The sequence below is a fragment of the Amblyraja radiata genome, chromosome 2 (genome assembly GCF_010909765.2).
Source record: "Amblyraja radiata isolate CabotCenter1 chromosome 2, sAmbRad1.1.pri, whole genome shotgun sequence".
NCBI classification, from domain to species: domain Eukaryota; kingdom Metazoa; phylum Chordata; class Chondrichthyes; order Rajiformes; family Rajidae; genus Amblyraja; species Amblyraja radiata.
In genome coordinates, this window is record NC_045957.1 from 95,462,853 (window position 1) to 95,476,754 (window position 13,902).

The window sequence follows — 13,902 nt, forward strand, 5'->3', positions numbered from 1 at the left end:
GAAGATGTAACTCAGAAGTGGACAAGGGAGAGCCAGTGGATGTAGTGTACCTGGACTTTCAGAAAGCATTTGATAAGGTCCCACATAGGAGATTAGTGGGCAAAATTAGGGCACATGGTATTGGGAGTAGAGTGCTGACGTGGATAGAGAAGTGGTTGGCAGACAGGAAACAAGGAGTAGGGATTAACGGGTCCCTTTCAGAATGGCAGGCAGTGACTAGTGGGGTACCACAATGCTCGGTGCTGGGACCGCAGCTATTTACAATATACATCAATAATTTGGATGAAGGGATTCAAAGTAACATTAGCAAATTTGCAGATGACACAAAGCTGGGTGGCAGTGTGAACTGTGATGAGGATGCTATGAGAATGCAGGGTGACTTGGACAGGTTGGGGGAGTGGGCAGATGCATGGCAGATGAAGTTTAATGTGGATAAATGTGAGGTTATCCACTTTGGTAGCAAAAACAGGAAGGCAGATTACTATCTAAATGGCGTCAAGTTGGGAAAAGGGGAAGTACAACGGGGGTCCTTGTACATCAGTCTATGAAAATAAGCATGCAGGTACAACAGGCAGTGAAGAAAGCGAATGGCATTTTGGCCTTTATAACAAGAGGAATCGAATATAGGAGCAAAGAGGTCCTTCTGCAGTTGTACAGAGCTCTAGTGAGACCACACCTGGAGTATTGTGTGCAGTTTTGGTCCCCTAATTTGAGGAAGGACATTCTTGCTATTGAGGGAGTGCAGCGTAGGTTTACAAGGTTAATTCCCGGGATGGCGGGACTGTCATATGCTGAGAGAATGGAGCAGCTGGGCTTGTACACTCTGGAGTTTGGAAGGATGAGAGGCAATCTCATTGAAACATATAAGATTGTTAAGGGTTTGGACATGCTAGAGGCAGGAAACATGTTCCCGATGTTGGGGGTGTCCAGAACCAGGGGCCACAGTTTAAGAATAAGGAGTAAGCCATTTAGAACGGAGACGAGGAAACACCTTTTCTCACAGAGAGTGGTGAGTCTGTGGAATTCTCTGCCTCAGAGGCACGTTCTCTGGATGCTTTCAAGAGAGAGCTAGATAGGGCTCTTAAAAATAGCGGAGTCAGGGGATATGGGGAGAAGGCAGGAACGGGGTACTGATTGGGGATGATCAGCCATGATCACATTGAATGGCGGTTCTGGCTCGAAGGGCCGAATGGCCTACTCCTGCACCTATTGTCTATTGTCTATTATTGTCTATTATCTGAAGCACCAGGATATTGATTTACACCACACATTTCTAGCATTATATGTTTCATTTCTGGCCTTGATTCAACTTTGATTAATATCAGCACTTAATAAGATAAATTCCCGCGTTAAATTAGCTTTATATCATGCAGAACCAATATCTATCAACGTAATATGACAATATATTCTTCCAGTCAAGATAAGCAATTCTTTTCTTACGGAGATAATTTATAAAGACTTACCCTATTGCATGCCTTTCCAGTAATCTCTGTACGGGCATTGACAGCTTTCCTAGAAATCGCTTTATAATGGGACGGCTCTTTGCAAACTTATCCTTGACCTCGATTTCAAGAACATCTGTGGGGAGTGAAACAAAACTGTGCTTCTGCAGAGCACAGAGAGAAAGAGAGAGAGGAGTGAAAAAAAAAAATCAAACCTTCTGAACCTTCTGAATTTTATAGTCGTCAGGGCAGTACTCTGCATATCGCCAACTTGGACAATTTTACATTTTTATCAAGCCAATTAAACAAGCCAATTAACCTACAAACCTGTACGTCTTTGGAGTGTGGGAGGAAACCGAAGATCTCGGAGAAAACCCACGCAGATCACGGGGAGAACGTACAAACTCCATACAGGCAGCACCCGTAGTCGGGATCGAACCCGGGTCTCTGGCGCTGTATTTTTGCTGTAAGGCAGCAACTCTACCACTGTGCCACCGTGAAGCTACAAACTACTTAAAATCCTACAGGTTGGCCAGCATAAATGAACATAAAAAACCCCATCTGGAAACCTCAAATAAAATAGAAAATGCTGTAAACATTCTGCAGGTCAGGCAGCATCTGTGGAAAGGGAAACAGTTAATGTTTCAAGTCCAAGACTCTTTATCAGATCTGCATAAAGGGTCTAACAAACAGTTTTTGATGAAAACAGACACAAAGGGCTGGAGTATCTCAGTGGATCAGGAAGCATCTCTGGAGAAAAGGAATATGTTTCCCCCCATTACAATCAGTCTGAAGAAACTTTGCCTATTCACATTCTCCAGAGATACTGCTTGACCCACTGTTACTCCAGCATTTTGTGTAACTTATGGGCCTGTCCCACTTACGCGGCTTTTTCAACGACTGCTGGCACCCGTCAAAGTTCGTTGCAGCTCGCCGAAAACTTTCGATGTGTTGAAAATCAAGCGGCGACCAGAAAGACGCTACGATTCTTTGGGCGACTGAGGAGACTACTCACGACTATACACGCGACACCCCGGTGAAGCCTGTATGGTCGTGAGTAGTCGCCCAAAGAGTCGTACCTTGCTCTGGTCACCGCTGGATTTTCAACATGTTGAACATTTTCGGCGACGTGCAACGACTTGTGACGGGTGCCAGCAGTCGTCAAAAAAGTCGCGTAAGTGGGACAGGCCCATGAATTACAGCATTTAGATATGTAGATAACCAGTATTGAATGTTAGTATTCCTCACCTGTATAAAACAGTGGTGCAGCAAGTGCAGGGACAATCTACAGGATAATGCCAATATCTACAGTGTTTACTTCCAAATATCAATGTAGATAATACAGTTTAGAAATGTTGCTGTCTGACACTTCAACAGATAGTCATAGAAACATAGACATAGAAACATAGAAAATAGGTGCAGGAGTAGGCCATTCGGCCCTTCGAGCCAGCACCGCCATTCAATATGATCATGGCTGATCATTCAAACTCAGTATCCTGTACCTGCCTTCTCTCCATACCCCCTGATCCCTTTAGCCACAAGGGCCACATCTAACTCCCTCTTAATTATAGCCAATGGCCTACCTTCTGTGGCAGAGAATTCCAGAGATTCACCACTCTCTGTGTGAAAAATGTTTTTCTCATCTCGGTCCTAAAAGATTTCCCCCTTATCCTTAAACTGTGACCCCTTGTTCTGGACTTCCCCAACATCAGGAACAATCTTCCTGCATCTAGCCTGTCCAACCGCTTAAGAATTTTGTAAGTTTCTATAAGATCCCTCCTCAATCTTCTAAATTCTACCGAGTACAAGCCGAGTCTATCCAGTCTTTCTTCATATGAAAGTCCTGACATCCCAGGAATCAGTCTGGTGAACCTTCTCTGTACTCCCTCTATAGCAAGAATGTATTTCCTCAGATTTGGAGACCAAAACTGTACGCAATACTCCAGGTGTGGTCTCACCAAGTCCCTGTACAACTGCAGTAGAACCTCCCTGCTCCTATACTCAAATCCTTTTGCTATGAATGCTAACATACCATTCGCTTTCTTCACTGCCTGCTGCACCTGCATGCTTACTTTCAATGACTGGTGTACCATGACACCCAGGTCTCGTTGCATCTCCCCTTTTCCTAATCGGCCACCATTCAGATAACAGTCTACTTTCCTGTTTTTGCCACCAAAGTGGTTAACCTCACATTTATCCACATTATACTGCATCTGCCATGCATTTGCCCACTCACCCAGCCTATCCAAGTCACCTTGCAGCCTCCTAGCATCCTCCTCACAGCTAACACTGCCCCCAAGCTTTGTGTCATCCGCAAACTTGGAGATGTTGCATTCAATTCCCTCGTCCAAATCATTAATATATATTGTAAATAGCTGGGGTCCCAGCACTGAGCCTTGCGGTACCCCACTAGTCACTGCCTGCCATTCTGAAAAGGACCCGTTTACTCCTACTCTTTGCTTCCTGTCTGCCAGCCAGTTCTCTATCCACATCAATTCTGAACCCCCAATACCGTGTGCTTTAAGTCATAGTTATATACCATGTAAAGAGGCCCTCTGGTCCAACTCATCCATGCCAACCTAGATGATTATCTTAGCTAGTCCCATTTGCCTGTGTTTGGTCTATCTTCCTCTAAATCATTTAATTCATGTACCTATCTAAATGTCATTTAAATGTTGTATTAGTACACACATTTACAGCTTTCCTGGCAGTTCGTTCCACCATCCCCTTTGTATGAAAATGTTGCACTCACATCCAGTTTAAATCTTTCCCCTCTCTCACCTTAAATCTATGCCATCTAGTTTTAGACTCTGTGCCCCAGAAGAAACAAGTATGACCATCCTAACAACATTTATTTCAAGCTTTGAATTAATTGATCAACGATAACATTGTTTTTGGTTCTATCTACAAAGTTTTACTGGTTAAAAAACAATGCTTCAAAAGAAAAGTTCAAGTTCATGTTTATTGTCATATGCACGAGTACAGCCAGGTATAGGTACAATGAAAAATCTTGCAGCAGCATCACAGGCACATGGACTAGGACAAATACACAAACACAAAGTATACATAAATTATACTTAAATTGCATGTAAAAGAAAGAAGAATGTGCAAAAAACAAGAAATTAATGCAAAAATGTAATTGGTAAAAAACCAAGTCCCTATTACTGCAAAAGTTGGGATGTAGTATTCCACTGTTGAGGTAGGATTAAGACTGTGTAGGTTGGTTCAAGAACTTAATAGTTGTTGGAAATTAGATATTTCTGAACTTGGTAGTATGGGGCTTCAGGCTTCTGTGCCTCCTGCCCGATGTTTGCAGTGAGAAGAGAGAAGGCGAGAATCCTTGATGATAGATGCCGCCTTCTTGAGGCAGCGCCTTATGCAAAGGTTTTTGATGGAGGGGAAGCCTGTTCAGGTTTACTCCACCACTCTCTGCAGCTCCTGCATTCATGTGCACTGAGATTGGCCATGATGCAACCACTCAGGATACTTTCTACATTAAATCTGTTAAAGTTTGTTAGAGTATTTGGATACATGCTGAATCTCTTCTAATTCCAAGAAAGTAGAGGCATGGTGTGCCTTCTACAATGTACTGAGCCCAGGATAGATCATCCGAGATGTTAACGCCCAGAAATTTAACTGAACTAAATCTCTCCACCACTGCCTCATTGATTAAAGCTGATGCATAATACCCCGACTTCCTTTTCTGAAATCAATGATCAGTTGCTTGGTCTCATCATTGAGCAGAGATGTTGCTGTTGAGCACCAATCAGCCAGGTGTTCAATCTCTCTCCTGCATGCTGACCCTCCACCACTACTGCCTCAGCCAACCGCAGTGATGTTGCCGGTGAATTTATAGATAGCATTAGAGCAGCGCTTAGCCACGCAGTCATAGGTGTAAAGAGTGGACTATGAATGCAGTCTTGTGGTTTACCTGTGTTTAGTTTAGTTGGACTTAGTTTTGTTTCGATTTAGAGATGCAATGCGGAAACAGGCCCTTCGGCCCACCGAGACCGCTCCGACTAGCGATCCCCGTACACTTGCACTATCCTACACACACTAGGGATAATTTACAATTTTACCAAAGCCAATTAACCTAAAAACCTGTACGTCTTTGGAGTGTGGGAGGAAACCTGAGGACCTGGTGAAAATCCATGCAGGTCATGGGGAGAACATACAAATAGCACCCATAGTCAGGATCGAACTCGGGCCTCTGGAGCTGTAAGGCTGTAACTCCACCACTGAGCCACTGTGCCACCCTAAACACGCCTTGCCATGACCACTTGTTGATGGTCAATGAAGAGGAGACATTGTTACTGATGTGCACTGATTGAGGATTGCTGCTGAGGGAGTCACTGATCACATCACTGAACATCAGTGAACAAACCACAACTTCACAAATTTTGTGTATTTCAATGCCAAGTACAAGTAAGCTGCTGTTTTAATTAAATTTCTAGAAGAGCAGGGCAACTCATACAGTAATTGCTGATTTCAGCCTCCAACGGAAAGCAGAAGATGCTGACTGATTTATTCTTTAATTACAATGAGTGCAGTTAGGCTTAATATAATGTAAGATTTATGTCCACCATGCTAGAGGATTTCAAAGTATCCACAAGTTTATTCAGTATTTGATCCATCAATTGGTAAGCAGCTTGAAGTTCATAACAAATCAAATCTTAGTGTGAGAATTATTCTAACTATGATATATTGCAGTCCTAGTATTCAAAGAGTTTAGCTTTTTATGACTCTTGTGATATACTTTAAGACGGTAACTTTAGTAATATCTGGAAATTAATAACACAAAATGCTGGAGTAACTCAGCGGGTCAGGCAGCATCTCTGGAGAATATGCATAGATAACATTTTGGGACGTTGTTTCCGACTGATTGTAGGAGGAAGGTGGGGGGCGAGGGGGAATTAAAAGCTTGAAGAGAGGAGAAAGCCTGGCGGGTAACAGGGTGATACAGGTGAGGAAGGTTTTCTGAAGAAATTTTGCACTGGTTCTTACATTCATCCCTGTTCATTTCAATAGAAGAGCAGTGATAAACCTCGCACAAAATGGTTGGAATGGGATTTATTCCATTTGAGTTATTCCCATGACTCTTCCACAAAAAAGCAGAATCTCTGCAATGTTGGTTAATTTGAACTCTTTAAAAAAAAAATTTCGGCAAAGGTGGACAAAGTGTTTTGAATTATCCTCGGACTTACAAATGACAATATTCATGCTGGATTCCTTGTGCACCCACATACACAGTAAAACATTTACACACTCATTCACTCTTGACTTCCCTCAAGATTTAACAATTCAAAGGAAATAAACACACTACTCAGATTGTTAAAAAACAGCAACATATGCAGCATGGAGAAGAAAACCAAAGAATTTATATGAAACATTTTAAGATCATTAGTCAACCAACAGCTGAAATATGAACAATTCTGGGCAGATGGATGAGACAAACTGGATTGTTCTTTCAAAAAACGTAGATATGAAGCTCCAAATTTCTTTACAGGAACAAAGGTACTAAAACCCCAATATTCCCCTCCTGCCATGATGTGTGGGAAAGGACTGATCATGTAGAAGTGAGGGAGGCATTAACATTTGATACCAAGGAACATATTACTAATGGTTTGTCTAAGTTTCCAAGGTAGAATCAATGATCACTTCACAGAGGAGTGGCCATTCTGTCCACTGCATCTATCACAGCTCTGCAGAATAATCCTGATATTATTATCGTTCAAATATTTATTCAAATTCCTTGTAAAAATTGAGAAAGTTCGTATAGATTTATTATTACAGTGCAAGGGCGGCACGGTGGCGCAGTGGTAGAGTTGCTTCCTTACAGCGCTTTCAGAACCAGAAACCTGGGTTCATTCCCGACTACGGGTGCTGTCTGTATGGGGTTTGTACGTTCTCCCCGTGACCGCGTGGGTTTTCTCCATGATCTTTGGTTTCAATAGACAATAGACAATAGACAATAGGTGCAGGAGTAGGCCATTCGGCCCTTTGAGCCAGCACCGCCATTTAATGTGATCATGGCTGATCATCCCCAATCAGTACCCCGTTCCGGCCTTCTCCCCATATCCCCTGACTCCGCTATTTTTAAGAGCCCTATCTAGCTCTCTCTTGAAAGCATCCAGAGAACCTGCCTCCACCGCCCTCTGAGGCAGAGAATTCCACAGACTCACCACTCTCTGTGAGAAAAAGTGTTTTCTCATCTCTGTTCTAAATGGTTTACTCCTTATTCTTAAACTGTGGTCCCTGGTTCTGGACTCCCCCAACATCGGGAACTTGTTTCCTGCCTCTAGCATGTCCAAACCCTTAAACATCATATATGTTTCAATGAGATCTCCTTTCATCCTTCTAAACTCCAGAATGTACAAGCCCAGCTGCTCCATTCTCTCAGCATATGACAGTTCCGCCATCCCGGGAATTAACCTTGTGAACCTACGCTGCACTCCCTCAATAGCAAGAATGTCCTTCCTCAAATTAGCGGACCAAAACTGCACACAATACTCCAGGTGTGGTCTCACTAGGGCTCTGTACAACTGCAGAAGGACCTCTTTGCTCCTATATTCGATTCCTCTTGTTATCAAGGCCAACATGTCATTCGCTTTCTTCACTGCCTGCTGTACCTGCATGCTTACTTTCATAGACTGATGTACAAGGACCCCCAGATCCTGTTGTATTTCCCTTTTCCCAACTTGACGTCATTTAGATAGTAATCTGCTTTCCTGTTTTTGCTACCAAAGTGGTTAACCTCACATTTATCCACATTAAACATAATCTGCCATGCATCTGCCCACTCCCCCAACCTGTCCAAGCCACCCTGCATTCTCATAGCATCCTCCTCACAGTTCACACTGCCACCCAGCTTTGTGTCATCTGCAAATTTGCTAATGTTACTTTGAATCCCTGATGTATATTGTAAATAGCTGCGGTCCCAGCACCGAGCCTTGAGGTACACCACTAGTCACTGCCTGCCATTCTGAAAGAGACCGGTTAATCCCTACTCTTTGTTTCCTGTCTGCCAACCACTTCTCTATCCATGTCAGCACTCTACCCCCAATACCATGTGCCTCAATTTTGCCCACTAATCTCCACTGTGGGACCTTATCAAATGCTTTCTGAAAGTCCAGGTACATTACATCCACTGGCTCTCCCTTGTCCATTTTCCTAGTTACATCCTCAAAAAATTCCATAAGATTAGTCAACCCTTCGTAAATCCATGCTGACTCGGACCGATCCTGTTACTGCTATCCAAATGTGCTGCAATCTCATCTTTTATAATTGACTCCAGCATCTTCCCCACCACCGATGTCAGGCTAACTGGTCTATAATTCCTTGTTTTCTCTCTCCCGCCTTTCTTAAAAAGTGGGATAACATTAGCTACCCTGCAATCCACAGGAACTGATCCTGAGTCTATAGAACATTGGAAAATTATCACCAATGCATCCACGATTTCTAGAGCCACTTCCTTAAGTACCCTGGGATGCAGACCATCAGGCCCTGGGGATTTATCAGCCTTCAGTCCCATCAGTCTATCCAACACCATTTCCTGCCTAATGTGGATTTCATTCAGTTCCTCCGTCACCCCAGATCCTCTGGTCACTACTATATCAGGAAGATTGTTTGTGTCCTCCTTAGTGAAGACAGATCCAAAGTACCTGTTCAACTAATCTGCCATTTCCTTGTTCCCCATAATAAATTCACCTTTTTCGGTCTTCAAGGGTCTAACTTTGGTCTTAACTAATTTTCTCCTCTTCACATACCTAAAGAAGCTTTTACTATCCTGCTTTATATTCTTGGCTAGCTTACCTTCGTACCTCATCTTTTCTTCCCATATTGGCTTTTTGGTTATCTTCTGTTGTTCTTTAAACATTACCCAATCCTCTTGCTTCCCGCTCATCTTTGCTACGTTGTACTTCTTCGCTTTAATTGTTATACTGTCCCTGACGTCCCTTGTCAGCCACGGTCGTTCCTTTCTTCCCTTAGAATCTTTCTTCCTCCTAGGAGTGAACTGATCCTGCACCTTCTGTATTATTCCTAGAAATACCTGCCATTTTTGTTCCACTGTTATCCCTGCTAGTGTATCTTTCCAGTCAACTTTGGCCAGCTCCTCCCTCATGGCCCCATAGTCTCCTTTATTCAACTGTAACACTGACACCTCCGATCTACCCTTCTCCCTCTCCAATTGTAGATTAAACCTGACCATGTTATGGTCACTGCCTCCTAATGGCTCATTAACCTCGAGGTCCTTTATCAAATCGGTTCACTACATAACACTAAATCCAGAATTGCCTTCTCCCTGGTCAGCTCCAATACAAGCTGTTCTGAGAAACCATTACAAAGGCACTCTACAAAGTCCCTTTCTTGGGGTCCAGTACCAACCTGATTTTCCCAGTCTACCTGCATATTGAAATCTCCCATAATAACCACAGCATTACTTTTGCTACATGCCAATTTTATCTCCTGATTCAACTTGCGCCCTGTGTCCAGGCTACTGTTTGGGGGCCTGTAGATTAGTCCCATTATGGTCCTTTTACTCTTACAATTCCTTAGTTCTATCCATACTGACTCCACATCTCCTGTTTCAATGTCACCCCTTGCAAGGGACTGAATTTCATTCCTCACCAACAGGGCAACCCCACCCCCTCTGCCCACCTGTCTGTCTTTTCGATAGGAAGTATACCCTTGAATATTCAGTTCCCAGCCCTGGCCCTCTTGCAGCCATGTCTCAGTAATTCCCACAACATCATACTTGCCATTTGTGAGGGTCTCCTCCCACACTCCAAAGACTTACAGGTTTGTAGTTCAATTGGGCTTTCAATAAATATAAATTGTCCCCGGTGTGTGTAGGATAATGTTAATGTGCGGGGATCGCTGGTCGGCACAGACTCGGTGGGCCGAAGGGCCTGTTTCCGCGCTATATCTCTAAACTAATCTAAGATCCAGAGAAAAAGTCCAATGTCCGCAGTGAGGTTGATTGTAATCTCAGTGTGCTGTTCCTCCAATTTGCATGAGGCCTCACTGCCAATGTAGGAGGCTCAGGCCAGATAGGTCATTGTGGGAGTTTAACTTGTTCCTAGTTCTGAACAAGAAGTCTTTGACCTGAAACATTAACATTGATCTTTCTAGGATGTTGACTGGCCTGTTGAGTGCTTCTGCTATTTTCTGTATTTATTTCAAATTTCCAGCAGTTGTATTTAATTTTCATTCACTGAACAGTAAACTGACGAGTGCTTTACCTTGAACCAGTATCAACTGAATAGGCCACATGGGGCCTTTCTCTGCTGTTACAAATTTGCTTTTATGATTTATTAAAAAATATAAGGATATTTTTAAATCCTAGACAGACAGTATATAAAGTCATATAGCATGCAAGCAGGACCTTCAGCCCGACTCATCCATTCTGACCAACTTGTTTACCTGAGATTGTCCCACCTGCCTGCGTTCAGCCTATATCTCTCTAAACTGTTTCTATTCTTGTACCTGTCTAAATATCATTTAACCGTGTAATTATACCCACCACTACCTCCTCCTCTGACAGTTTGTTCCACACCACCTCTGTGTAGCAAGACTGGCCCCTGAGGTCCACTTTAATTTATTCCCCTTTCACCTTAAATCTATGCCCTCTAGTTTTAGACTCCCCTAAATGATATCAATTGCAGTCTTTTGACTCATGAACTTGTTCAATAAATAATTTAAAGACAGACTTTCAGTGTTTTGTATTTATTACATTGTTATAATTGATAAATGTTTATGCATCACCAATTAAATCAGTTGGAACTTCTTTTACAAAAATCTCTTGTGTAATAAAAATTTAACTGTCAGATATAATTAAACCTTGAGTACAATGGGCATAATGTTTTCTTTATTAAATGTCTAGTGTTGTTCTAGTACTATTTACTAAATCTGTTCCAGTACTATTTACTAAATCTCTCCAAGCACCACTGGATGTACATCTGCAAAGCTCCCATCGCGTACCACAAGAGATTAAGTGAGTGAAATTGGTAAGTCATGTTTCTATAATAAATTAAGACTGGGCATTGCAGTTTAATGCCATAGTTAATTTACCCATATAAAGTTTTTACAGTTTTTCAGTAATATTTTCATTTTAACCCGATCTGCCTCCCATTTCTTTGAACTTTTCAAAATATCATTATCGAAGAACAAATCTAATTTATAAATATATATGAGAGAATGAGTCCGATTTGAAGCAATAATTTCTGTTTTCTCCATGATAAATTTGGATCGAGTTCACCAAAGTGCTTTGGATCTTGTGCTTTAACCTCTTAGACCAGCCAACCATATGGGACTTTGTCAAATAATTTACTAAAGTCCATATGGATAACATCTCCCGCCGTGCCTCCATCGACCTCTTTGGCTACATCCTCAAAAACGGAATCAAATGTGTGAGACAAAATATACCCTGCGTAAACCTTTGGTAACTCTTGATCTGTCATTGCCTTTCCAAGTATACATCAATCCTGTCCTTCAGATTCTTCTCCATGCGTTTCCCTGCTACTGGCGTTAAGTTCACTGGCCTGCAGTTTCCAGGCTTATCCCTACTGCCCTTCTTGATCATGAGGATTTGCCTCTGCTTGGCCCATCTCCCTCCAAACCTTTCCGGTCCATGTAGCTGTCCACGTGTCTTTTAAATGGCATAATTGTACCTGCTTCTACCACTTCCTCTGGCAGCTTGTTCCATATCCTGGCATTAGGCAGAAATTCCAACTCTGCTGAATATGCTCATTATGCAACATAGTTGTCCATGCCCATTTTACCACACTGCTGATTTTTTCAATTAAGTCATTTTTACCATGCATAAGCTGCTATATTGCACATATAACCCATGCAACTGAAGACAGGTTTCTTCAGTCAACCAGGTGGTGCTGGACTAGTATGATTAGTAGGCCACATAGAGTAGAAATAATAGATTACTCCAAAGTGTCTTGATTACATTAGTGGTTGTGGGCTTTTGTTTGGACTGATATATATATTTTAATTTATTGAACTTTTGTTTGTTTATTGTGTTATGAGTACTGTGTTTACAGACCTGGTATTCTGCAGCAAGTAAGAATCCCATTGTTCTGTTTTGGGTACATATGAGAATTAAACACTCTTTACTCTTCCCTTCCCCAGAACCCAATGAGTCAGTTAAACTCGTAAAATAATCTGGCAGTTTTCATAGTTTTAATCATGGTAATAACCAAAGCTTTAGCTTTTCATAAAATGTTCATAAAAATTGACCAAACCCATTGTAAAAACACACCTAATTGAAACAAGGTGTGAACCAAAATTCACCGTGCACCAAGATTGAACCAAATTCTTTCAAAGTTAGGGCTCTTCATTCAATTGTTTTGTGCATTAAAGCTTCTTCTTCCTACCTCTCTCTGCCAGACAGGGTTGATGGTGTTAAAGATAATGGCAGTCCTTTTCTCCTGCCCATGGTGTGGTAAAACTGGGAATATGCTGTGTTTGCCTGGTTGAATGGAAATCTTCAGGTAAGGATCAGGGTTAAAGAACATCCCCTTCTTCAGACCAATAGCTTGAAACCCTAATCAAAACAATCAAAGGTATTTTTGAATCAGAATACACAAGACTTTCAACCAAGAAATGTCAAGCATTTACATCGCAATTAATTTACTTTCAGTGAATTTTCAAGTATTTTAATCTTCACATCAAACTTGGTTCACAAATTAGCATCAACACAGAACAAATTAGCATCAACACAGAAACCATGATAGCACTCTTAGTTCAGAAAGGTGAAATTTTGAACTGATTATCAATTGCAGATGTTTTATCGTTTCAGCATGTTGAAATGGAGGAGTGTTTTGTAAAGTATGCAGTAAAGCCCTTTTTGTCTTTACAAACAAATATTAAAGTGAAATAAACAGGGTACAAATGTACCATTTCAATCATTGCTCATCTATATACTAAAAGTCTTATCTTGTGTCTGTGTGTGTGTGTGTGTGTGTGTGTGTGTGTGTGTGTGTGTGTGTGTATGCGTGTATGTTTTGTATCTTCCTCAAAACGCTATGCGCTAGCAGTTAAATTTTTACATATTCGAACTCACATTTTTCCCCTCCATGTCGTACTCAGTTTCACTTCAGATTTCATCCTATATTTCATGTTATTCATGAATATAGTTTAAAAAAAGCCAAAAACCTTTTTCCAGCAGCTTCCAGTGATGATGTCACAATGCCATCTCACTGACGTCCAATCACAATGGAACATTTACAAATGCCAACGGTAACCACAGCTTCTCACCGAGAGCCTTTGTCCAGCAGTTACCAGTGATGATGTCACATTGCCACTCACAGTGCACGAATCACAATGGGCTCTGAAGCTGCCGAGTGCTACAATGACATCACAATGGGACGTTGCCAATGGTTACCGCAGCTTCTCACAGAGAGCCTTTTTCCAGGAGTTTCCAGTGATTATGCTATTTCACGTTATTGAT

General features: G+C 41.9%; 1 protein-coding gene across 4 annotated transcripts in view; it reads right to left on the reverse strand.

The window, feature by feature from the left end:
- hecw1 (HECT, C2 and WW domain containing E3 ubiquitin protein ligase 1) overlaps positions 1-13,902 on the reverse strand; it is a 462,878-nt gene that overhangs the window by 190,592 nt on the left and 258,384 nt on the right. For all 4 annotated transcript variants that reach the window (XM_033050689.1, XM_033050680.1, XM_033050663.1 and 1 more), the window contains 2 exons: positions 12,827-12,996; positions 1,464-1,606 (listed from right to left, as the gene is read on the reverse strand). In XM_033050689.1, coding sequence (XP_032906580.1) covers positions 1,464-1,606; positions 12,827-12,996 — 313 coding nt within the window. The remainder of the gene's footprint in view (positions 1-1,463; positions 1,607-12,826; positions 12,997-13,902) is intronic.